Source organism: Ptychodera flava, chromosome 15 (assembly GCF_041260155.1).
Source record: "Ptychodera flava strain L36383 chromosome 15, AS_Pfla_20210202, whole genome shotgun sequence".
NCBI lineage: Eukaryota > Metazoa > Hemichordata > Enteropneusta > Ptychoderidae > Ptychodera > Ptychodera flava.
In genome coordinates, this window is record NC_091942.1 from 28080820 (window position 1) to 28107023 (window position 26204).

Here is a 26204-nt window from a genome sequence, read left to right on the forward strand (position 1 = left end):
TGGCCCCATTGTCCATGATGTGGCAACAATAGTGTTCTCCCATGATAACTGCTGTGACTGTATGGAATGGGTTTGATCAAGCCTAATACTTGGATGTCACTTCCAGCTCATTATTTGCGTTTTTGTGGTTTTGTCCTCTGTCTTCCTGTGCCAATCAATGTTGGGTTTGGTCCTCAACTTAGTCTGGAAGTGTCAATTTCACAGGTTGCATCCCTTCATAATGACCAGAATGAAAAAAGTAAGATAGCTTTTCATCAAAACAGATCACATGGTAGGACAAACTTTTACTGTAAAAAAGCAATTTTCACATGTATGCATATACGTAATTATAAGCCTTCATATTTATACAAATGCCAGGATGGTAGGATTAATCTTTTTATTCATTTATTCTTACATTTTTGACGAATCTTTTCAATAAAAATTTACATCATAGAATTGTTGCAGAACCTCAATCCAAGCAATCTTCCTTGGTTGTTTACTTCATACACATACATCACTTGACTCAATTGGCTGATTCACAGTCCAGGACAGTGGTTGACTTCAAACTTTCCAGTGAGTCTTTGAACTACAATTCCAGTAAAGTCGTATAATTTGTTAAGCAGTAACAGATGGGGAAAAATGGAGTGATTCTAATGCAAAACAATATCTCCATCAACATAACATGAAAAATCTGTGACATAGTAATTTTTAAATACATTTTCATCAATTTATTCATTTTGGAAACAGATAAAGATGAAAACAAAAAAACCACGAGTATCATGAAAACTTCATGAATTATTTCATTTGGCATGTTGTAAGTATGCAGACCAAATCTTTCTATGAACATGGACTTATACCTCCATGTTGTGAACAAATTGGTTTTTCTTAGGAGGCAGTAGCTATGTGGAGGAACTGGACCCCTTACGATTACATTGATTTGCAAATGGTTCAGTTTGGTCTGTTATCCAACAGTCGTTTTATCCACAGGTACGCAGCACATCGCTTCGCAATCAGTACTGATTAAACACGGACTTTTTCCCCATGTTTAATCAGTACCAATCGCAAAGCGACATGTCGCATGTCTATGGTTTTATCCAGTTTGAATCACTCTGTCATTATCATAGAGAATACTGTAAATTCAGAATTGAAATAAAATATAAATAAAATTAGAAAAAATGTACTTGCTGGGTACTGGTCAAATTTAAGCAAATTCAAGGACTTGGATTTCTAAAACACTAAGGTGACATAAAATGAAAGCACTGCGAGAGGAGTAATTGATAGAGTGTCCTGTAACAGACTGAGATGTCAAAGTTCAAACACTGTAAACATTATCAGGTGTGTTTTGGAAATTGTTGCCAACTGCATGTATGCCAGCCATCATACACATTTTGCTGTTCATTGGTATGCCCACTACATAGGTTTTTTAATGTGGAAGTATGCTGTAACAGTTCTTGGGATAACAACAAACGCATACTGGAAAATGTTCTGTTTCAAAAGTAAGATCTAGAGGATGAAATGGTAGATTTACTCACTGGATGGAAACTTGGGTTTAATACTTTAAAATAACTGCCTCGCAATGTGGTTGTAACAGAAAGCCAAAGTCAGAAAAATCAAATTTTCTTCCCTCCAAAACTATAGTGATTTTATCTTCAAAATATTTTACACTCATGATGTGTAGTCTTCTACTACCATAACTCCATCTGTACAATCTCCATAATCTTTAAAAATCCAAGTCATGGCATATAAGTACATACAACTGGACTCCTTTTTTTCATGACATTCCACAGTCCTGTTCTGTGCTTTGAGATAAGATGGCCTTCCACTTTGCAGCATTGTGAAAATATATTGAGCGGTAAATTAAGGATTTTACTTAATGATTTATTATGATAATATCTGTCAGTATTAAAAGAGAAATGTGATTTACTTTTATAAGATACATATTGAAAATACATTTATCATTTTTTTTTGTTTCTGCAGAGTAAAGTGCACTGATGGACACACATGATAGAAGTGCTTGCTTGGGATTTGCAATTTAGCAGTAATTTAATTAGGGAGTGTAGAGAGCGCCCTCTAGTGACAGATCTTTCAGTCAAGGACATACTCTGCAATTCTTCTGGAGACTTTGAAGGCACTGAGAGACAGCTGCTGATTCTATGGCAGTGACACATTGATACAACATAGATGATGGCTATGTGATCAGCTTTGGTTCAAGCAGTGATGTCCAGCTTACTGTCACCTGAAATGGTACGATAGAAAAATTGGAACACAAATGTTAGTAGGAGTTTCTATGTGGTGTGTGGCTAAAAGACGAAATGTGCAAATGAATATTTAATCATCATCCTAAATCTGAAAAAAAGCTATAAAACATGAGAGGTATCTTGGGATGCTGTAGACATAGTTGAACTTGTTACATGGTTCTTGTTACTTTGAAAGTCAAAATAAGTTAAATGCTAGAATAAATATATTGACCCCATTTTCTCTATACTTAATATAAATCACTTGTTTGAAGGTGAGTTGAATTGTCAGGAAGATACTGGAAGCTACTGAGTTTTGAGATTAAGTTTTGTGCACTTAATGTACAGACTGGGCAAAACTTAACCCTTTGAGTGTCAAAGTCAATTTTTGTCACTTTATAAAATATAACCCAATCAATTTTTTCATATTTTTGCCAAAATTTTGAGAAGAAACTGTAGCCAATGAAGTGTGATGTCTATTTGGTCTAAAATTATCAAAAAATTTCAGAGAAATTCATAAAATTCGGTAAAATGTTGCAGTAAAATTTGACGGGAAAAATTACAGCACTCAAAGGGTTAAATTGTCTGCAGTCCATGTGAAATGTATCAATGTATGCATTTTCAACTGGATATAATACATGGGACATATTTTGAAAAATTGCTGGTTTCTATTGGACTATTTTCTATGCTGCACAAAACTTTCACCTCTTCACACCCAATTCTCTGTAAACACGTCCAAAAGCACACTTGTGATAATAATCAGTTGTAGGCCAAACCATGATGGTGAAAACGAGATGAGATCTTGCTGGGCTGGGGCCTTTCACATAACATAGTCTCACTACACTGGTCAAATGGTGCATTATCTGCTGGGTTGCTGACTGAACTACCATACGTTCACAAATTTCAACACAGCTGTAAAGATACCACACGTCACTGAAAATATGTATGTCTTTCAGAGTCGGCAAAAAGTGACTGATACATTGAAATTTTAGAAGAGTTGTGAGATCTTTTAATGAGTGGAAATATTGTCTTGCACATACAAAGGTCACTTTGATTTTCTCCTTGTCTTTTGATATTTTCCCCAACCCTAGCAAAGTGTACATTAAACTTTGAAAACTAGATTTTGACAAATATTCATTGTAAATATGTTACAAGTTGGTATCAACAAAATGGTTTTATAAAAATAAATGATCATCATCACTGATAAACAGCTGGCTTGAAGACTATGAAATTTTCACAATTTGCTTTCAACAGAAGGCCAGGGGGTCCAAGATAAAATCAATGGTTCATTTTTTATGTAAATTTATGATACAAAAGCTCAGATAAATGGACACAGTCAATTAATTCACCTTGTTGGTAGCAACAACGTCATTCTCCATGGGCGTATCCTCTCCTTTATCTTGTTCATCCTCATTTTCCAACATCAAATCAAATTTGCCAGGCATCATCTGCTCACATGCCGAAGGATCATGGGTAATTTCAATCTCTAATTCCTGTGACACTGGATGGAAGTCAGTCACAGTGCCTTCCTGAAATGTGAAAAAAAAAACATCATGAATTAGCTCAATGAGGTATATGATGCCTGTGAACAGGAAACAGTAGGGCTTTGCATCAAGGTAGAATGCGCTTTGGGGACAGATATCTGGACTCTCAATTTTTTTTCGATTCTCTTCTTATCTACCACTTGTGGGAGGTTCATTTTGAAGCTCTTGCAATCGGAAAACTGTTCACCTTCTTAGTTTTTCGAAAATCGAAAATTGTATTTTCCCCATAGAGTTAACACAGGGATGGCGGCCATTTTGAATTTCAAATATCAGTAACTGCTCGGTTATTTGTTTCTCTAGTGCCAAACTTTACATGGTGACCCCTGATTTTTATTCTTGATTTGGTAAGAAAATCATTGAAAACTTCACTGAAGAAAGTTTGAGCAAAAGTTGTAAGTGTTTCACTTTTGAGGCGCATACTGCCTTAATATCACCTCACCCTTTCATAGACCATTATTGCATACTTTGACACTTTGCCATTCCTCCTCTATGTTAGTAATACTGTTCATCTTCACTAATGTAAACAATGGGTGTTGAATCCACAGACTATAGAGGGCAGTCTCTTGTGTGGGACAGTGACCTCAGTGATCAATCCTTCATGACTGAAGTGTAATGTAACCTTTTACAGTGTATGCCTCCTGATAGATGTTGGAATGACAGAAAAGCAAACGTTTCTTATGTCTTCATATATGACTTGAGCGTCCCTTAAATTGCTGAGCTGCACTATCATCCTTATGATATCACTGATTGGCAAGACTGAGGAATACTGGGTCCACACAAAACAACCTCACAAATCGATATAATTCTGGGAGGTCTCATTTCCAACAGCTATGGGGTAGCCTCCTATGTAAGCCTGATTATTTTCATTAAGGTTGGGTCCACTATTTTTCAAGATCACCCACTGATTGACAGAAAAACAACTGAAAAGTGTGATCCATTTTCTCACCTTGTATTCAGAAACAACTGGAGTGTATGAAGATGACAGCTCAAGGATCTGTGATGAAACAAACAAGAATACAACTGATAGGCTCAATGTATGCCTTAGAAAAGACATGAAAATGAATTCAACAGTCGTACTCTACACGCCAGCTGACAGATATTCAAAGTCACAGCTTTCAAATTATTGAAGTATTATTTCTCATATACTAAAGGAACATAAGCTGTAACTTGTGGCAAGTTTTTCAGTATTCTGCTTCTGTATATCAACTACCGTGTCTGACCCTAATCCATTTGTCATGCTGAAATTTCGAGTATTCTTTTTGTCAACACAGCTTGTTACTGTGTAGTGATCATTGTTTATTGTTTACAAATGAATTCTAGTCCGGACTTGAATACAATTTTCAACAATAACAATGGAGATTATACTCATATAGGTTGTGTTGATATGCTAAATACTTGGCATTAAATTACAGTTTAGGGATTCAATGCAGAAAGTGTAGGGAAACCACAAAACAAAAGTTCTGAAAAAATAGCCAAAAGATATAGCGTATGGAGTTTTAACCAACAAAACTGATATTTTATTACACATGTACTTCCGGTGGCAGAACAGGCGGATGTAATTGATGCAAACATCACTACATAAACACCTGAAGTAATTTAGTAACTTGGTGGACTGAGATTTTGAGAAACGTCATAGTTTTCATTGTAGTCCTGGACTACATCATAAAACCTTTGCCTTTGTATTGTCTTCCATGGACTCACATACGTTCCATACCTTGTAAGCAATTTTGTCTCCAACTCTAGGGGGTCCATGCAAGGCCTGCAGTTTATCATAATCTCTGGGTGGTGCTAGAAGCTGTGGTGGTGGTGGTGGCGGTGGCTCTGGATGTGAAGACTGCCCTCTATGGTAACCACTCCAGGAATCTCCTACATCACTGGGATTCTGATTGTGGACAACATCACATAACATATTTAATTGGAAAATCTGACCAAAAATGCAGCTTCTTCATAATCAATGTGTTCTGAAATACACCTCAAGCAAATGAACTACTTTCAGCCTTTCTTAGAAGCTTTCTTAGAAGTCACCAAAGAATACTACAGCTGTCAAATTGTTCTAGTAAATTACATAAATACCTTACACTTCACACATGCACCATGGATGCAAAATGTAACTAATAATGACATGAAAGTTTCAAGTTTGTATTTATGGGTAAGATGTAAGTCTTATTACCGGTAGTATCAATATGGAATTTTTGTCTAAAACATTTGCAACCTTACCAGTTTGTGCTACAGGTTAGAACTGTCACAGGAGATAAAGTGTTTACATTATTTGTCTCACATTGTACCACAAAACTACTTCCCACAATCAACACCAACTCACCTCAATTATGTAAGAGACATTGGTTAGTTTGTCATTAAGTTGTTGTTCTTTGCTAAGTTTCCATCTCTGGTTCCGCCGCTGTGGTCTCTTCCTGTTTTGGTTGTTCAATGTTGCTGGTTTGTCCTCCTTGCTGCTCTCAGTCAACGTGTCTGTACCAGTTTGCTCATCAGCAGTGTTGCTACCGACAACTGTGATAACTTGCTGAGTCTCTGGTTCGCAGACATTTGCTACTTCTCCTGAATCTGAATCACTTTCATTTGAGCTGCTTGTGCTTGAACTACCAGACGATGACGACGACGACGATGATGATGATGATGATGAATGGGCAACAGATTTTTGCTTTTCAGGAACAGAATTTTGAACTACCTCATTCGCCTTTGTTTTAGACTTGACTTCAGAATCTGCATTACTTGTGCTGTCTTTGTCTTTGTGAATGTTTCCTTCAATTCCATTCCCTGTGGAATCCGTGTCTGATTCTGATTCTGATTCTGATTCAAACCTGATGTGGTTGTCTGTGGACGTATTGTTATTCTTCCTCACAGTAACACTCTTTTTTAGATTCAGTGTCTGCATTGTAATTTCACTGTCAAGCCTTGACCTTGTCTGCACTGTTCTATCCTCAGAATGGCATTTCCTCTCTTTCACTTTCTCACGGCGTCGAGCTTCCACAGGTGGTGTTTTTATCTGGTGTTTGGTCAAATTCTTCCTCTTTTTGTCGTCTTCCTTTGAAAAACTTTTTGTGGTATTTCTTTCCTCTGAAGGCTCTGTTTCCATCCTTTGAACTCTCTTAGCAGACGTTGACCTTGACCCTGCATCAGACCCATCCACCAGGTCTCTCTTTCTTTTCCTCTTTGCTTTCTTATCATTGACTGTTCGTCTTTCATCACTGCTATTGTTCATTGATGATGAGGGCATGGTGTCCGAAGCATTATCACATCCATTTTGCCAGTGACTTGTCGATGAAGGTTTCCTTTTCTTCTTCTTTTTCTTTTTAATATCTGTTTCTGCTTTTCCTTCTTCGAAGCAAAACACCTCCTGTTTGACCCTGCAAGACGACAATTAAAGATGAAGGTTCGGTGAGTGCCTTGGGCATATTGTTCACTTGTATGTTTGCAAGTTTCATGGCATAAAGTTATTATACATTTACATTCAGCAATATAGTGTTCAACATTGTTCATGATTCACAGGAAAACATGCTATCTATTCAACATACTCTCAAAGTTAGTATCATTTTTGAATTTCAAGTAAATTTATTCATCTACAGGCTAACAACAAGAGTCACACGAGCATGACAAACAGCAGAGCACCTTGCACTTCCGTAAAAGAACAAAACAACATACTGCACCCATTAGTCAAAAATTACTTTTGGCATTTATGCTTGAGGACACCAAGGGTCTGTGCTGTCAGTTTACTTGACTTCCGATGGTCTGATAATTAAAGCGCAGTGGTCGTCGCGCTGCGCATGCTCCTGAGGGGGTCCCCCCTTGTTGAAAACATCTGCAAGAATGCCGCATGAGGTTACGGGTTGATTATTATGTTTGCGATATTGCCACTGATATGGCGGCTGATTTGTCACAAGCATACCAACTTACCAAATCTAAAACGCAATAAAAGGTCAATTAATCTAAGTTAAATATCTGCTGAATATTGAACAGTAATTACACGCTGGATTGAGATCACATTTGATCATGATTTTCTTGAATCAGTTAAATGGGGCTCGCTCGAAACACTTACCCGTACGCGTGTATATGCCAACAGACTATCAATGACCGGGCTCTAGTCTACGACATCGCTAGCAAGGACGAGAGCTTTCATTTCAAGAGGCCCAACAGGAGTACAATTGACAAAAATGCAAACTACAGAAATCTACAGCTCGCAGAGCAATGCCCGCTGCAGCAAGAAGCATCTGCTCCGTGGTCTGCATGAACGTCAGTGTCAAGAGAACCAGGTATATGGCGCGCTACACTCGGCTGTGGAGAATCCAACTCCACTACGAAGTTTACCCCGTTTGGGGGTGCAAACAAGAATTCCGAGTACGGCAGGTACAAAGTCGAGTGAAGGACCTTTCATAGGTCTTCTTGTTATGTGGGGGTTATCTCATTTGAAAGAGGATTCAGACCCACACGGCAATCGAGGTACAACAACGAAGTTTGCGTAGCACCTACACTAGCTTGCGGTTGGATCACTGCCATGACCGTGCACAGGATCTCTCAATACGTCCCTATGTGTAGCCGTGCAATTTTCCTGCCAAATGCCGCTAACCCGCTCATTTTGTCTATTGTGTCCTGTCATTTGACTATTTCTTGCCACGTACTACTAGAAGAAGTAAGAAATGGTGATCAACAGTGGGTCATGGGCCAAGTCGTCACGGGGCTGGTACGTTGTGGGACCGGATTCTCTCATATCTGTGTACGTCAACGCGGTGACCTTCTCCCTTATCGAAGCAACAGCATCTGAGCTCCCGTGTCCTGCTCTGGCTTGCCGATCATGTATGGAGCGATCATGGTCTTGAGTGTAATTTTTGTGTTAGGCATTGTGCTTGTTGCTGGTCTACATATATATATATATATATACAATGTTGATCATTTTAGTGACGTATTTTTACTGTGCTGTACATAGCATTGTGTACAACCAGCGTGACCGCGCGCGATCAAACCCATTTGTTCACTGTGACTGCATGCAGTAAACTCAGCGACATAATGTGCCGAGTGTAGCGTCTCAATGTTCGTAGCCTTACATGAGTTTATAGATAGAAATATACCACTGAAGTTCGTTTCCGATCTTAATATTTCACTATATCATGATGTTGAGTCTTACAAAGGCGTTAACAAAGTGAGGGACCGCTCCCATCTCACTCCGATTGAAGTTGAGAAGACACATGTTTACAAACATTTATGTTTATCAACAAAAAAATCACGCACGCGCAGCGCGACGACCACTGCGCTTTAAATCATCAGCCAATAAAGGTTCATGTAGAATGGAAACCGTCTCCAGACGTGGTTTGCCCCCCTCCTTTCCCCAGAACACAGTAACACTATATATGTACCCCAATCGATATAACAGGAATTGGCAATGTTGGGTGTGGTGAAGAGTGAGGGCTACCACACCTCTGCACATCCGACTACACCAGAATCTGTGACCCTGGCAATACATGTCAAAATCAGTGGCCCTATGTTCTGCCTCTCAATATTCGGTTAATGCACGAAGGGACACTGCTATGCCCATAAAATCAGATATTGACCCACGTCATGATAACGCAGATACAAACTTGTTTGACGTCAATGGAAACAGCTTTTCTGTTCAACCGAAAAATTCTGACGCATCACAGAGAGAGGGAAACTCACCGAATGACATCATTTTCTCGAACTACACCGATTCTTTCACGTGACGGAAGGAGATACTCGTCTACGTACAAATGGACGTGAGTGTACCTGCTCAAGGAAAATCGCTTTTTGATGTTACTTTCAAGATCTGAGACAAACCGACAGCTCTCCAAATCAACTAAATACCACACCATTCGAGGATAATACGTCGGCGGTTCATCAAAACACAGACGCACGCGGATGTTTTTCATGGAGAGCGCCATGTTGGATTCTAAACATGTGGGTATCATAGCGCGCCATCTATACCTTTCACTTACATTGTCCTTTGTTTTTATCTATCCCTCTGTAGCTGTCTCCCATCACCCGTGGTAATACTAGTAGCATGTTATTCCCTGGCATTTTCTTCCACGGGCGCTAGACTCGTTGCTTTGCGAAGCCCCTACGATACAATAAGTACAAATACTTGTTGTATCATAGGGACTTAGCGAAGCGACAAGCCAAACGCCTGTTTTCTTCGTTCAGCGAAAGGAGAATACGAATGACGTAATGATGTTGAATGTGTCCTCACTAGTCTAGAGAATATTTAGTGCGACACTTTTTTCTTAGGTATAAAGGTGTAACACAAATGAAGCAAAGAGAAAAATCCAATTAAAGGTTTAGAAATCACCAATTTATTTATTTGCATCGGATCGTACATCTGTTTCATTTTTGTGTCACAATTTTTGCTCAGAGGCTTTTTCACAGTACACTGATACATGAAAATAAGATAAACATATCAGGTCACAAGATAAAGGGCGAATCTGTTAAGGGCTTGCAGCTGTACCGTTTTTATAGCATTTGTTCATTATTTTTTATGTGTCGATGACGACAAGTTCTCGGTCTCTTTCCCCGAACCATGTTGAAACACTAGTACCTGCTATTTACCTTGTCTACACGTCATCTTTACGTGTAAGATACTAGTTTATATTTGAATTCTAGTCTGGACCAGAATTCTCTTGTCAACAATAACAATGCAGTTACACATGTACAAACTGAGTTAACAAGTAAAATACTGTGTTTCTCAACCTGCTTTGGGGAGCAGTACAAGATACTGTGAGTTGACATTTATATACAAGTATGATGTGAATAAAAACTCGTCTAAAATTACAGTTATTGCAGGTAGTGTAATACGTTACGGACACATAAAGACTGATCAGAAAATAAAACAACAGTTTCTACTGGTATTTAATAATTCGGCCCCTTCTGACCGTCATATAATCCTTGTTCGTTCACGTAGACAGTGCTATGACTTTGATTTTGGCGATGAAAAGCTAAAGTCGGCGAACGGATACACCTCTGTGAAGTAGAATGGAAGCTCGCCGCTTGATGGCGCTTCTCGCCGAGGAGAGGAAGACTACCACGAACGACATTTTTCCAATCTATCCTTTGAAGCCGATGGAAAAATGGTGTATATATGTGAAAATTTCGGAGCATTGGTAATTAAACTGTAAAAGCCTTCATTCGAAAACGAAGACATGAACTTCCAGATTGGTAGTTGGAATCCGACAAAGCTATACACGACAGTATGTAAAATAAATTCTCTTGGTACTTTCACGTGTACAGTCGTTGGAATGGTACCTTGAAAAAAAATATGGGAAGTGTGACAATTTAAATGTAGACTTTATTCAAGTAATTGAAGTAAATATAGTCATTCGTAAATTTATACTTCATCCTTATTGCTGCTATTAGTTTTTTTTTTTCAATTTATAAGCTGGTTTTGGTATTTTTTTTATTTATGCAATCACTGTTTTAGCGATTTTATCAGTGTTTCACCATATGCAGCGTATGCATGTAAAATATTGGGAAATAAATAATGCAGTCGACACAGCAAATTGGACCTGCCAACGATTGTATGCTAAGGACTGTGACTCACCAAGTTTAAATTAAAACGGCATTCTTTGAGCCAGTCACTGCCGTGCGGTTTTAATTGGTGTGACGAACTTTTTGTTTCACATTTCCAATTATTCTCACACGGAGATCACCCCTAAAATGCTTTGGTGAGCATTATTTAGTTCCCGGATATTTGGATAAGCGCCACCTCCGATGACTTTGCGAAATCGGACTTGACGAAGTAAATAAATAATGCACTTTGATGAGGAACCGATAATGGACATTTGATGACGTGGAATTTCATTTCACCGAGAAACATTAAAATTTACAATTTGACATCTCCAACAATCAACCTGGCGACAGATCGCAAGTGGAACTGCGTGCGAGAAGCCCGCCTGCGGACTTTCACGCTATTTCTTCGCACGGTCTGTTTTCATGGATGTCAGTTAAAGTCCAGTCTGGTTCATCTCACACGAGTACATTTCCTTGGTGACAGGCGTATTCACACGAGAAGCTCATATAGTTGTAATTAAATCATAAAGTATATTGATGGCACAAATACAGCCATATGATTGGTCGAGACACGAAAATAACAATGGCATATTCACGACATAGCAAAGTTAAGACACGAGCGAGCTCTGAGTCAAATATCCCTTCTTTACGGTTTCATGATGTCAGAATTTTAGAATACTCTTATGAAATCATAGCAATAAACGGCCACAGCAAGGCATATACCATTTAATTTCGACCATTTAACTCCGTAAACGCATTCTCTATCATTAGGGCATATGGAAGTCGAAATAAGGCTTGCTTAGATGTTATCAAGTCTGCGTTTAAAACACGAATTTCAAACAAACCAAACCACATCTACAGATGAGACATCATTATGGAATGCGGATATCAATCATGCTTGGCAATATTGAACCAACAGGCAACACAGTCGTGCTTGTAGCTGACACAATTTAATTAAAAAAACCCATTTGGTCCAGCATCGTTTTTGCTCCGGGTAACTCGGGAGAGCAGGTATGTACAACAGGTACAAGGCAATATACACACACTGACAGGCCACGACGGTAACAGCACACGCGTGTATCCCAAACGGCCTGAGAGTCGCCCTAACCACTTCAAGCGGGAAATGGTTCAGTGCATGTATTAGCACCAAAATCGATGCTTACCAGTACGGCGTGACCGTAAATTCACACGAGTCACGACATAAAGTTTAGGTGAGGAGTGTTACAATCTGACAATCGTGGGCACAGTGTAAGTGAAGGCAATTTCCCCTACCACGGGTACCCGACACGTAGCTAAGCGAGGCCCTTGTTCTGCTTGCATCACATGTGTTCTCAATGTGTTCTCAATTCCTCCCTGTGCAGGAGGCTACACCAACATAAATGTAATCGTACTGAGGCATAGTTTACTGCTCATTGCGACAATAACAACCATCAATACAGCGTGGGGATCAAATGCGTATTTGACGTATGGAAAGAGTGGGCAAAACTTTAAGAAGTAGTTTTGGTGTGAATATCTGCCGCGATTTCTTTCCCTAGTCTCCCTTCACTCCCAAGAAGGCTGGAGGACTTCTATTTTGCCATGATTTTCGCTTACCCAAGTGGGCTGTTTCTTTACTTTCAAGATGTATGTACAAGTTAAGTTTTAATGCATTTACATCAAATCAGTTTAAATGAAATATCTAATCAAAACGTTCATTTACTGTAATGTAATATGATAAAATTTAATTGAATTTAATTTAAAAGTTACCTCAATTAACTTTAAATTATTGGTGCAGTTAACAAGTGCCTCTTAGCATGCATCACTGAATACTTGGTTTAAGGATAAATAATTTTAGTACATATTTGAATTAATATTATTAGAAATAAATATTTATAAGGCCACAGATGCCGAAAAAATCTTCTCCATGCTTTAGTCACAGTTTTGATGTTTAAGTGATAAAGCGAAGTCCTGTGACTCCATTTTGGCATACTTTCCTGATCAAAACCCAGAAACAAGATAAGGTTGCTTGAAAAAATTCGGAAAGTATTCAAAGTCGTACTTGGTTGTCGACGCACAGTGTATTAAATGCATATTATGATCCTTTCCACTAACTTTTATCAGACAGGGGAAAAAATGAAATGGTATTCAAGGTCCAGTAGTTAGATTATATTAGTATTTTTGTTCCGACTGTCAACTGCAGTTTCCCGTGTCTTCCGCCAGTATGAAAGGATAATGTTTGTCAACATGGCCTGTATGTGAGTGACGTAGTATTATTAATATGTTGTTGTCGACAGTGCAGAACGCCACAGAGGACAATAGTTAATTGGTCGACGATCAGTATGCTTGCCCCGTATTACATCTGCATGCCTGTTAAGGAGTATGCGCCTCGAAAGTGAAAATAGTTAAACTTTCGCTCAAACTTTCCACACGGATACTTTCAACGTAACCATTTTCTTTCAAAATCAAGAATATAAAAATCGGGGGTCATCGTGCAGATTTAGTAAAACAGATTTAGTACTACCCAAGATTTACGGATATTTGAAATTTTAACTGGCCACCATCCCGTTGTTCATGCGATAGAGAAAAATAAAATTTTTTATTTTCGTAAAACCAAGACGGTGAAAAATTTTCTTACACCACAAGTGGTATATCAGAAAAGGATTGTAAAAGTTTGAGAGTCCGAATATCTGTCCCCGAGGTGCATTCTACCTTGAACAGAGCAGCGGCGATTTGGTACGCTTCATGTCATAAAAGAAGAGCGTGTTGTATTTCGCGAAAATACTTGATAGAGATTTTACATATAGCAAGAATGGTTGTTCCTAAATTTAAGCTGATGTTTTAAAGCTGTATTTGAGTCTTAACTTATCATAGCTTTGGCAGTGTTGCGTTTTTCATGGCTTCTCAATTATCAGTCACTTGAAAAAAAATCGAGGCATCATAATAAATGTGGTTACATGCTATTATGTTTTAGTTTTGCTTCCTTAAGCCTTTTTATTGACCGGCTTTCCAAATTTCAGAGTCCCAAAATCCTCCAGCCTCTTCAAGTAAAGGTGAACAATTTGTCGGCTTGAATTGGCATAGCGACATGAATGGGTTTGTGTTTTTCAGTTCCTGTCGTCAAGTGTAACGAACGCTTTAAAGTCGCCGCTTAACGGGCTGACAAAGCCCGAATCGGGGGTTTGTTTTGGACGGATGTGCCCACGAACCATACTGGCTGCTCGCTCATGTCCAATGTCTTGAAGAAGAGACGCTAGTTCCTCTAAAATCTGTTTTTTCTTTAACCCGTTCTGAATGCGCTGCTCAAAGAAAAAATCAAGTACTGTGGCCGCAACGCTTCTACACTGACCAGAGACATTCTCCGTCAAGTACAGAATCGTTTCCGTCCCAAGTCCGATTCTGTCGGCAAGAAATCGTATATCGCAAACCCCTTTGATGTCGAGTGTCATGCATAGATCCACATACGCACTGTAGCTGATGATGTGGGCGAACTTGTCTTCGTGTACTCGTTGGAACTCAGGCAGAGCGTTACGGAAGGCTCGGTCCACCGACGACACGCCCGCCGAATTACAATGGCTGACTGCAGGTCGTCTGGCGGCACTTTGTAACCGAAGCTGGGGACCCTGAAAGTAACGAAGAAACACAGAGTATATATTATCCCACTCACTATACTCAACTTAACTCCTCTCTCCTACATGTACAATCAATGAAGACACGAATATCATCTTGTTCACAGATAGCTGCAGTAACTGAATGGATGCTTGGCATGGCCGGCGCACTTGTGATGTTTACTGGAGACAAAGCTATGGATGCGACTGATGAGTGTTTTGCTGGTGTCTCTATGTACCCCATCCCTTACTCTGAGTACAATATAATATAACACGCCACATGCTAATTCTGTATTGCGATTCGTCAGAATACATCACATGACTGTAAGATAGACACGTCTGGTCCCCAAAGAATCGACAAAAGTGACGTCAGAGGGTATTTTTGACCAAATTTGGAAACGTGCCCGATCACGTGACGGTAGTGTCGTCTGCAGCTTTGAAACAATAGCTGGGTGATGAGCGCCCGGGATGAGCGATGAGTCGAGTCTCTCCAAGACTTTCCATTCCAACAACGTAGGAACTTGAACAGCTCATGGGCAAAAAAGATTCAGGTGCAACCAAGGATATCGCTAGGTATGGTTAGAATATTTTTTTGGAAGAAAGTGGTACTACTGTTACCGCTGTAGACATAAATCACCAAAACTTGTCACAATGGATTGTTGCGGTGCATAATATCAAAACGTATTAACAACCCTAACATAATCCAACATGAGTGTGTGGCGTGTTGTAAAACACCTATAAGTTGGTCTTTATTCGCCCGTTCAGCGCCCGTTTATTAACCCTCGTGGCCGTGTGATACCAAAAAACCCTTCGCTATATATATAACCTCGGCCTACGGCCTCGGGGAATAGCGATGTGTTTCTGGTAACACACGGCTCCTCGGGCTAATAAACGGGCTCTAAAGCGCTCATGGCCAAGTAATAGGTGTTTATTATAACACGTCACCGTCACATGCTCATTCAGTGTCGCTTTTCGCCAGAATACGTCACACGACGATAAAATAGATACGTCTAGTTCCCACCGGATCGATAAAATAGACGTCAGAGGGTGTTTTTTGAAAAGATATTTCCTTAGGGAAATAGTTTTGACCAAATTTTGAAAAGTGTCCGGTCACGTGACCGTAGTGTCGTCTGCCGCTTTGCAACAATGGCGGGCGACTAGAACGTGATAAAGTCCTGGATAAGCGACGACACTCTCTAAAACAGATTTTCCAACATTTTCAAACATTCTAACAACGTAGGAAGTTGAACAGCTCATCGACGGAAAAGATTAAAGCGCAACTAAGGGAACTAAAGAAAGTGGTACCACGTACAACTGAAACAGCTGTGGAAACACCGCCCAGTAAACTTGTCACACTAGACCATATTAAAATCTATACAGCATAATACAACATGAGCGTGGGGTGTGTTATAAAACACCTGGTCTTTATTCGGGCAATAGCGCCCGTTTATTACCCCTCGTGGCTGTGTGTTACCAGAAACACACGGCCCCTCGGGGTAATATACGGGCGCTATAGCCCACATGACCAGGCAATAAGTCGTCTGTATTCATCAAAATTCATTGTTACAGTAGATCTCATGTTAATTGACATTAACAGTACAGTATCTGAGTCAAACACTGGTATCTTGTACATTTACGAAAGATTGCGTAATTACTTACATCAGGTTTATCAAGAAATTACAGACATGTGAACAAATCAATCTCCTGTGGTAGAGCCAGGAAACTCATCGTTGAAGAAACCATATCATGTTAGGGGAGAACCGTGTGTTACTGTCAAGTTCGGTATGTGCAATACAACGGCAGTAGCGATAACAACTCCACACAGACTGACCTGCACACTCGGCGTAGAAAGCCGTTTGTTTACCGCGACTTGCACACCGGAATCCGATCGTCCTGTTTCGTGCACCAGTATCCTGGCTTCGATGGCGCTTGGTCGACCCACTCCTGAGAAGGTGACCGTGAATGTACGAACCACGCCAGACTGCTGTCTTGATTCCCCCATCCAAATGTGACCTGGCGTTACCTTGATGTTACAGAATGGTGCCGAAATTTAAAAACATAGTTAAGGTCTGGCATATAGGGCATTGTACAGTCGAATAGAATACAAACCCTATTGTTCACTGTGACAGCGTGCAGTAAACTCGACGATATAAGGTACCGAGTGTATTGTCTCAATGTTCTTAACCTTACATGAGTTTATAAATAGAAATACACCACTGAAGTTCGTTTCCAATCTTAATATTTTACTGTCGCATAATCTTGAGTCTTACAGAGGCTTTAACAAATTGAGGGACCGCTTCCATCTAACTCCGATTGAAGTTGAGAAGACATATATTTATAAAAAATTATGTTTATCAACACAAAGTCACGCATGCGCAGCGCGACGACCACCGCTCTTTAAACTTCACGTCTTTGCAACATGTCGCACTTTATTCGAACATCAAACAAGCATCAAAGGATGGCTTGGCACCTTTCAATGCCAAAAAATATCACGGCGATATGGATATGGACCAGCATTGTCATCGGTCTGAATCGTCAGTCGCCAAATTATTCTTCTTATATCAGTAGGGTGTTTTGCTCTGAAAAGTTTCAGAACAAGTGGCTTTGCGATCGACAGTATAACTTTTCTCTCTGTGTCATATATAGGAATTCCAGGTCAAATCACAGAAAAAGCTACGCAACAATTACTACTGTACAACTACTACTACAACTACTGTACTTTTTACAAGAAAGTCACTGGTTCTATGAAAAAATAACATTTAAGCAAATAAAAGTTAAAGAGTCAATGCCTGCATGGTCGTGAAACTCTTTTCTAATCAGCTCAAATTTTGAAACAAAAACAGAGGAAACCCCTATTACGTCCCTTCACACTCATTAATGTAGCTTTTTACGTATCATTCTCACCTCTTGATTCGACGATCCACCATTTGACCATCCACGCGTTAGGTTCTCCATTCGGATGATGATCCCCGTGCCATGTTGGATGGTTACTTTCTGCTGACTGAGCAGCTCTCCTTGCTCGATCCTCTCAACAATCTGTGGTAGAGAGTGACACACAGTGACAAATATATCCAAATTATACTCACTAGTAGAAATATTGGGAGGAAATAGCGAGAAATTGACATTATCTCGCTTTTTTACTAGAATGCTGCGAGATTTCATTTTCTCTCACTCAAAAGCGAGAATTTATTTTCTCGCTATGAATCTGCGAGAAACGAAATTCTCGCAATCAAGCAGCGAGAATTTGCTTTTCTCGCCGTCAATTTGCGAGAAAAGAAATTCAAGCAAAACAAATTCTCGCTAACTGATTGCGAAAACTTTGTTTCTCGCAGATTCATGGCGAGAAAATAAATTCTCGCCCAATGAGGGCGAGAAAAAGTGAAATTTCGCAGCATTCTCGCATAAAACGAGAACTTGTCCATTTCTTGCTATTTTCGCAATATTTTCGACTAGGGACTGAAGAAGCAAAGGGTTTATGACATCCACCGACGACAATACGGATTTTTGGGATACAATGTATAAGCAGCCATTTACAAATGACTTAAAAACTTGTTACTCAACAAAAAAGTCTAAGAAAAAATCATTGTTTCGCAAGGGATTAGAATTTGAGGGACTACAGGTAATGTTATAATATGTAAAAACACACTGGATATCTTTAATGGCATATGCTAAAAAGACCCCATGGATTAACACGTTGACATCTGCGGCATAACGTTAAGACAGTATTGTGATGTTAAAGTGGCACTCCCACTTGGTAACATTTTTAAAACACATTTTTTTAATGCCAACGGTCGATATTTGACGTGGCGACTGCGCGCGCGCGGATCACGAGATATCGATAAAAACATGTCCTCAAAAAAGTAAAAGTTTGAATTCCGGTGGCCCACCTAAATTCAGCTTCCGAACATCGAACGTTCTGCACTGGGCCATTGTCATTGAACTAAGCTATGGAGTACGAGTCTACGTTAACGCTGCTGTACGCCACAGTACCACTCGCGTCGTCGGTGATCGGTCATGCCCCGTGGGGGAAAGCCGAGTCTTACTGAGTCGGAGAAAAAATGGAAAACAAAGTTTGCTGATTCCACCAGGATTCGCATAGGTGACTAGCACAGATAAGTGCGGTTGATACATAGCGGCCGCCGTGTGGTATGCACGCATACCAAAGCGGCGACCGCTATGTATAGAACCACGCGTAACCGTGTGGCAGACGACAAAATGTAGTCATCAGCGATGGCTAATATTTTACACGTAAAAACTGATATCTATGTGGTATTGGTTAAAAATATAATAGAACTGACTGAGAATAATGAAAACGACAAAAGTTAAGGAGAAGTTTAAAAAAAACTTACCTGAAGTGAAGGCATAATCCTGTGTATATAAAGTCTTCGCAGTGGGAGGTAAAATTGCGTTGTTCGAATTTATTATGGTCTCCCTAGAATATCGTGAATCAGCACAACAACAAACCTTCGGGGGATATCGGGTCATAATCAGAAACGATCGTAAAACTTCGGGATGTGAAAAATACGCTCGGGAAATGACATGTTTTTATCGATGTCTCGCGATCCGCGCGCAGTCGCCACGTCAAATATCGACCGTTGGCATTAAAAAAATGTGTTTTAAAAATGTTACCAAGTGGGAGTGCCTCTTTAAGGTTCCGAGACAAGAAACTGACCTTTAAAGCTAACAATTCTCTAGTGGTTAATAAGCTCAGAACCCCCCGTAAATTATATATTTTCAGAAAGCCTAGATATAGGGGAACATTTTGGTTACCATAGTGTCACACTTGTTTACATAACTATCACGTGATAGGTAATTTGTATAACCTTTCAAAAATTGGTTTTCCCTCAGGCTATGTTTTGTTTCAATGCTTTGAGATATGTAGCTGAAATTTTTGTGAGTGCAAGCTGTCCTGAGGATCTTCCAAAATGTGTCTCAGAATTTTAAAAACTTCTTAAACAATTTTTATGTCAGAAAAACTTCCAGAGCGGTGAATTTAACCTTAGTTGATTTCTTTAAAATTGTGCTCCAAAAAATCTAAGCAAGATATAAAAGATCTGAGACACACTTTGAAAGAGCTTTGTGACAGCTTGCATTCCAGCAAGATCAGATATTTTGAAGCATTGAGACAAAACATAGAGAAAACCGATTTCTAAAAGTTTATGCAAATTACCTGCCACGTGATAGTTATGTAGACAATAGTGACACTGTGGTTACCAAAATGTTCCCCTATACCTAGGCTTTTAGAAATTGTATAATTTACGGGGATTCTGTACTTATTAACCACGAGAGAATTGGTAGATTAAAAGGTCAATTGCTTTTCTTTGAACCTTAATAACTGTCCTCACATTCGAGAGCTTATGCGCAACAAAGTCATCATTCAAATTGTTTGTCTCCAGACAGCAAGATTGATACGCTTTTCATCTTATCGAGGGCAGGAAATTCCATAACTTGTAGTTAGGGGCTTTTTGAATGTAAATATGCTGAGAAAAAATTGAAAATTGTATCCCCCCCCTAGACCCATAATGTCTCCATATCCCCATTCAATACTGGCAAAATCACCTGCTTGCCTCCCTCAGGCTCCCCAAGTCGTCTCCCCTCCGAATTATTGCTCCACATTGCCACCAAAAATGTGAATTCCCCACACACAATAAATGGTTGGTCCCAAGGTCCCTTTAAATATTAAAATTTTACCTGAGTTTCAGCTTGTGTGTCTGGAAATACACGCACCCGAAATTTGATCGAGTTCCCCTTCTCGTCACTGCTATACACGCAAACCTTGAACACTCCCTTCAGAATTGACTCTCCGCCGACACCGATAACTCTATACAGAGTGAAGTGGCGAATAGCTGTGATGCAGCGCCCTTCATTCCACAGGCAATGGGCTTCACTGCGATCGGCGATTTGCCACTTGCACTCCTCTCCCGGTTTGGTCTCGCTTTTCAGTACCTTGATTTCTCGGTATTTCCCCTTTATCCCTGTCTGTACTGTCAGAAGTATTGGTTTTTCGAACGAGAGCCCATGCGGCCCGCACATTACGACTGGCGATAGATTCGTACCCTTGATGCCCAGTTTAGGGTAATCATTTTTGTCATGCGAGAGATAGATGTACACTTTGTACGGAGCGAGGCATTTCTTCACCGCATCCGGGGTAACACGGAGGCGAACACTGCCGTCGGCTACGACAAGTTCCCCGCCACTCTGATCAAACACGCCACCAGCAAACACCGGAGTGGAATAAGATGCCGTGTTCAGGTATTTTTTTCTCGATTTCTTTTTCCTCTTTTTGATGTGCTCATCCAAGTTGTGAAGACATTCACTGAGATAAGTATTTGCTGTCAGATTATCCCTAGTGATTTGTACTGTGCCCTCGCAACCGAGGGCGGAGCGAGAAGTGTTGTCATTAGGTTGAGGATGCATTCGAGCTCGCTGTTTGTCCGCTGAGTTACTCTGCAAAGCAACTGTACACCTTCCCCGCGCCCTTCTGCTTCGTTCATTCCGGCACGTACGGTCCATGGTCAATGGTCCAAGTGAACAAAGCGACGAGGAACTTAACACTTTACCAAATTCTTCCATCTTCTTTGAAGTTTCCTTTTTGTGTTTTATGAAGCTTGACACCTTTTCTTAACATGTTTATATTGACACAAAGAAGTCACGTTGAGATTTTGTTGCCCTACTGTCCCCCACAAAGATTCACAGGCTCAATCTGTCTTCAGACTTGTCCAAATCCTTACACAAAGTACACTGCAGATTGAAAAAGATCATCATTACGATTTAAACGAACCTATGGTATGTATGTATGTATGTATGTATGTATGTATGTATGTATGTATGTATGTATGTATGTATGTATGTATGTATGTATGCATGCATGCATATATTTTCGGATATTCAAATTTTACAACACATTTCTTGTATTCTGCTTGTCAGTATGGTCTGATTTTGAAGCATGAGAAGTATATAAAATTTTCACTCACTGTCTTATTTTGTAAAAATCAAATATTGAGTATATTGATAATTCAATTCTAAACTTTGCACTTTGACCCCTGACTTCAATTCTTGATCGTGAATTTCTATTGTGGTTTAAATCACATTGAGGAAAGCCTTAGCAAACTTGAAAAAAGAATAATACTTCGTAAAACCATTAACATTCATTTCTGGCGCCAGAGCTATCTGTCATGAAATATCTCTTTTTTCATATTTTATTAAATTACTTCCCGTCTTATTAATATCACTCACACTTAAATTTTGGGATCTCTGTCTGACGCAATCATCTGGGCAAATTTACAATGGAACCGTACATAACTTTTCATATTTTATTCTTATCAGTGGAGGAGTATTTTTGATTAAAGCAATGAATTGTCCCAACGCAACTTATGTACCAGTCTGGTTTGTTCTTGTATATGCATTTTTTTATTTTATCTAGCACACCCTGAACGGCAAACCGAAGGAGTTACGTTTCGCTCGCCCTGGTTGCCGAGACTGACAGCTTGCTGAGCCGGTGAATTTTGGGCTCCCTTGCTGTCATTTGATCTAACCCTTTGAGTGCTGTACTTTTTCCCGTTAAAATTTTAGTTCAAAATTTAACCAATTTTTATGAAGTATTTGGTAATTTTTTTGACAGTGTTGCATTAAATGGATATCACTTTTTGTTGGCCATTTTATTATCAAAATGTGCAAAAAATCTGGAAAAATTGTCTTGGTTACAATTTATGACGGTGACAAAAATGACTGTGGCGCTCAAAGGGTTTATGGGTTTTTTCAGTGACCAAGGAAACAGAAGAAGTCTCACAGACTTTAAAAACCCAGTAACGTGTAACAAATCGACATTATAATATTCAATAAAGCTTGTTACTTTTTCCTTGATGTGTTGTGTACAATATGAGCTCCCCGACAATGCTTGGCCGCACGTAGGTAAAGTCATTTCGTTTGAAACTTCTACTAACTTATGGTTTTAAAAAAGTACAAGTCGGCTATATTTGCAATGAAATGACTCTATCACAGAATATCGATACACAATGGTTCAGTAATTGTAACAAACGTCGATGATATTTTACTGTAACTGTATTGAAAGTCACATTAACTTCGGGAGGGAATCTCAATCAAAAATCGATGGGACGTATAGAAGACACCATCTCTTCCTTCCAATTGGACTACGGATTTTGATAAAATAACTCGAATAACATTTGTCATGATATGGCGTTCAAGACTGACTTTCACATAGAAGCATCGGGAATCGTTCGTTTGCGAAGAACACACGTGGTAAATTTATTGCAGAAAGGAGAAGAAGACTAGAAAGATAGCAACAATTAATGAAACAATTTGTTATGCGCCATCAATAGGCGAGATAGAGAACACAAAATTCCACACTGCCGCGCCTGATTGGCGGAATGGATCTCCTATTTGAATCCGTACGGCAATGCACAGCAAAATTTTGATTTGTATTCCGGCAACATTCATCGAAAATGAACAGGTTACCAAACGACTGAATAAGAATTGGAGTTTACATACATTTGCTTTCAACAAATATCAACAAATTTCAACAATATCCCTGAGCGGGATATTCCTTCTAGAGAGGAGGCTTAAAAGGGAAGTGAAAGTTTTGAAGCTCACGGGACAATCTCTCTTTCCTGTGTGCATTGATGGTAGCATAACACGTGTGGGACCTTGAGCTATGGCCAGTTGTTGGTGAAAATGCATGATTCGCATTATTGAGCCTATAAATATCGTGGAGACCGAGACTTGTCACATGGCTAGCTATTGCGACTTTCCACGGGGCGCTGGTTCTGTTCGGCAAAGTGCGAAATTTATCTTCAAAATACAACATACGTCGGCTACCAAACGAAATTCCTTACTTCGTCATCGAGAAAACGAACACAGTTAAGAGTAAGGGTGAGGATTTAGAAGACATTTTTACAAATTACTTTTCAAAGACCACACCCCCCCAACATTAGTCAACATGTTTTGAGCACCTACCGTTGACAAGAAATTTTGGGGTCTCTCAACATAAAAATATACAGGTGACGCTGGCACTAACTAATCCGACAAGCTCCGACTTTTGTGCGTATGTTCACTTCTCTTCCCTTATGACATATGCATTTGGGGACTCTTTTTATATGCTGTTATCAGGTACTTCCTTGAACCAAACAGACAAACAAACATACAAACAAACAAATGAAACAAACAAATAAATAAATAAATAAATAAATAAATAAATAAATAAATAAAATATATCATACATTAAAAATATTGCATTATATCTTGGCAGCACCGATGACCAGATGTAAATATTTCTTTAACATTTTAAACAAGAAAACTTGAAGTTGTAAAGTTATCATCAACAGACTGACGTGGAACTTCAACGGCAGTAATCAACAAATGTAACCTGAATTAAGGAATTCGAAGCAAATGTTTTGGTGTGCAAGCACACCTCACAAGCTGACTACACAAATAACGAACCCATGACAGTCTTGAATATTTGCAATTGAATAAGATTCTCTGTGCTATATTGTCATATCTTTGGAGTTATAGACAGTGTGATCTCTCAATGTAAGAATATATGTTTGATGTGTGCATTTTTTTGCACACGCGAATCAAGTTAGTGATAGGTTTTTTATCCAAATGGATCATCATAATGAATGCCAAAAGGCATACTCAAAAGCTCTATCGACAGTCACATTTTTCATCTGAATACCTGCCCAGCAATTTTCTGTTCCGAGTCGACTTCCTTGTATGATGACATACTTTTTTCCAGGGTTAATAATCAGAAACTCCCATTCTTGTCAATGATAACAGTGACTCATAAGATACAGCAACGGTCCAACATAAACACTTTGATAGTCAGTCATTGAAACAAAGTCTTTTCGTCGGATGGTCTGACAAAAAGGCAAATGAAAGAACCGTTTTCTGGCTCATTCAGTGAGAGTGTATGGTTTGCATGGAGTAAAAAAATCGGAGCCCGTCACTACTCCCCCGCGTAAGACTTACTGAATTTTGCAATCTGACTGAATTCCGATGAGATGGGTCGGTTTTTGACGCTTTAGTAAATGCGGTCTTTATTTTTCTGCGCCTCCCCCGTAGTGTGGAGAGGGCCGCAGAAAAACAAAGGCCGTGAAACGATAGCGTAAAAGACCGACCCATCTGTACATTATCGGATTTGAATCAGAATGTTAAATACTGCCAGTGCTAGTCTTTGTGCGATGTCAAAGGGAAATGTTGTCATCCACGAGAATAGAATGAAGATTCCATCACTTAAATGATGAAATTCGTCGAACGTACTACGCATGCACTGAACGCCAAGGTCGTACATTACTTGAAACTAGTTTATGCACTATATCAAAATCCACGAAACTTTTGTAAGTGAAAGTGTGTCGAAAACTAGACAATTGTCGGTGTTTATGCTTTACGCGTTAAATGTGACAACTTGCGACTTACAGGGCGATTTTTATCAGCTTCATCTATGAACAAATTGATTAACGTGAAGAAATGACTATCATCACGTTGCATTTATTTGGTCAAGCTGAACCACAAATACACAGTAATGGTTTGTTTACTATGTCCGTGCAGCTTAAACGAAAATTGTGATTTGTACAAATATCATAATCAATCACAAAATAAGATGGAGCACTTGTTGGCCAAGTTTAGACACTTTTTTCCCGACAAAATCTCCGGATTTGCAAAATTTTTACAGCGCGTCGCGTATCGCACAGTCCGTGGGGCCCAGTTTTCTTCCGCGTGGGAAATTTTCGTAAATTTCGACGGTTTTCTTGAGTTTGTTGATAATATAATGCAAATAACGGACTCCGCCCCGACCATTAACGTTTGTTTATTGGCGCCGGCGAGCGGAAGCCAAAATTAACGAGGCCCAGCAAGCCTCGCAAGTTAATTTTTGATTTCCTCATAATAAACCGTAATGGTCAGTCTATAATAGCCAGTGTTAACAAGCATAATGAAGGACTGTTGTTGGCGGTGTATTGAACACTTTGTATTCTAAAAATGACCACATTGTCAACAGTGAAACGCATTGAGACGTCTATGTGTCTCACACATTACTCACAGTAAAATCGTCCGTAAATCCACGATATGTCGTGATAATGGGCTGCAACATTATACTTTGTGAAGAAAAGACTAGAAAAAACGCTGATTCATTCTGTAGTCTTACCTCTCTGTCTGTCCCCTTCCAAACTCCTCAGCCCCTCGTCGAAACTTGTCTAAATGACTACTTGTCTACATCGACATATCATGCTGTCTGGAGAATTTATGAATCAAGCCACATATGTTAAAACTGTTTGGTTTTGACATGGATGCAAATGACTCCACATACGTCACAGCCTCATTATTAT

The 26204-nt window shown here is 39.5% G+C and overlaps 2 protein-coding genes across 2 annotated transcripts; both read right to left on the reverse strand.

The window, feature by feature from the left end:
• Positions 1 to 362: 362 nt before the first annotated feature.
• On the reverse strand, positions 363 to 9695 carry LOC139151752 (coilin-like). The gene is made up of 6 exons (XM_070724731.1): positions 9422 to 9695; positions 6078 to 7122; positions 5472 to 5639; positions 4704 to 4751; positions 3563 to 3742; positions 363 to 2215 (listed from the first exon to the last, which is right to left on the reverse strand). Exons 1-6 carry the CDS (start codon positions 9688 to 9690, stop codon positions 2168 to 2170), a joined length of 1758 nt encoding a protein of 585 aa, XP_070580832.1. The 5' UTR covers positions 9691 to 9695; the 3' UTR covers positions 363 to 2167.
• Positions 9696 to 11043: 1348 nt separating this feature from the next.
• Positions 11044 to 26148, reverse strand: LOC139151754 (UNC5C-like protein). Its single transcript, XM_070724732.1, has 5 exons — positions 26024 to 26148; positions 20557 to 21606; positions 17770 to 17901; positions 16697 to 16888; positions 11044 to 14880 (listed from the first exon to the last, which is right to left on the reverse strand). Exons 2-5 carry the CDS (start codon positions 21436 to 21438, stop codon positions 14365 to 14367), a joined length of 1722 nt encoding a protein of 573 aa, XP_070580833.1. The 5' UTR covers positions 21439 to 21606; positions 26024 to 26148; the 3' UTR covers positions 11044 to 14364.
• Positions 26149 to 26204: the final 56 nt, after the last annotated feature.

What these genes read in the sequence shown, in the direction of transcription:
- LOC139151754 (XM_070724732.1), bottom strand. Translation starts at nt 21,438, where the DNA reads ATGGAAGAATTTGGTAAAGTGTTAAGTTCCTCGTCGCTTTGTTCACTT. An exon ending in ACACACAAGCTGAAACTCAG is followed by an intron (nt 17,902 to 20,556) that starts GTAAAATTTTAA and finishes TCTCTACCACAG; the next exon opens with ATTGTTGAGAGGATCGAGCA. An exon ending in TTTCTACGCCGAGTGTGCAG is followed by an intron (nt 14,881 to 16,696) that starts GTCAGTCTGTGT and finishes CGTTACTTTCAG; the next exon opens with GGTCCCCAGCTTCGGTTACA.
- LOC139151752 (XM_070724731.1), bottom strand. Translation starts at nt 9,690, where the DNA reads ATGATACCCACATGTTTAGAATCCAACATGGCGCTCTCCATGAAAAAC. An exon ending in CGAGAAAATGATGTCATTCG is followed by an intron (nt 7,123 to 9,421) that starts GTGAGTTTCCCT and finishes GTCGTCTTGCAG; the next exon opens with GGTCAAACAGGAGGTGTTTT. An exon ending in GAGACAAAATTGCTTACAAG is followed by an intron (nt 4,752 to 5,471) that starts GTATGGAACGTA and finishes GTTTCATCACAG; the next exon opens with ATCCTTGAGCTGTCATCTTC.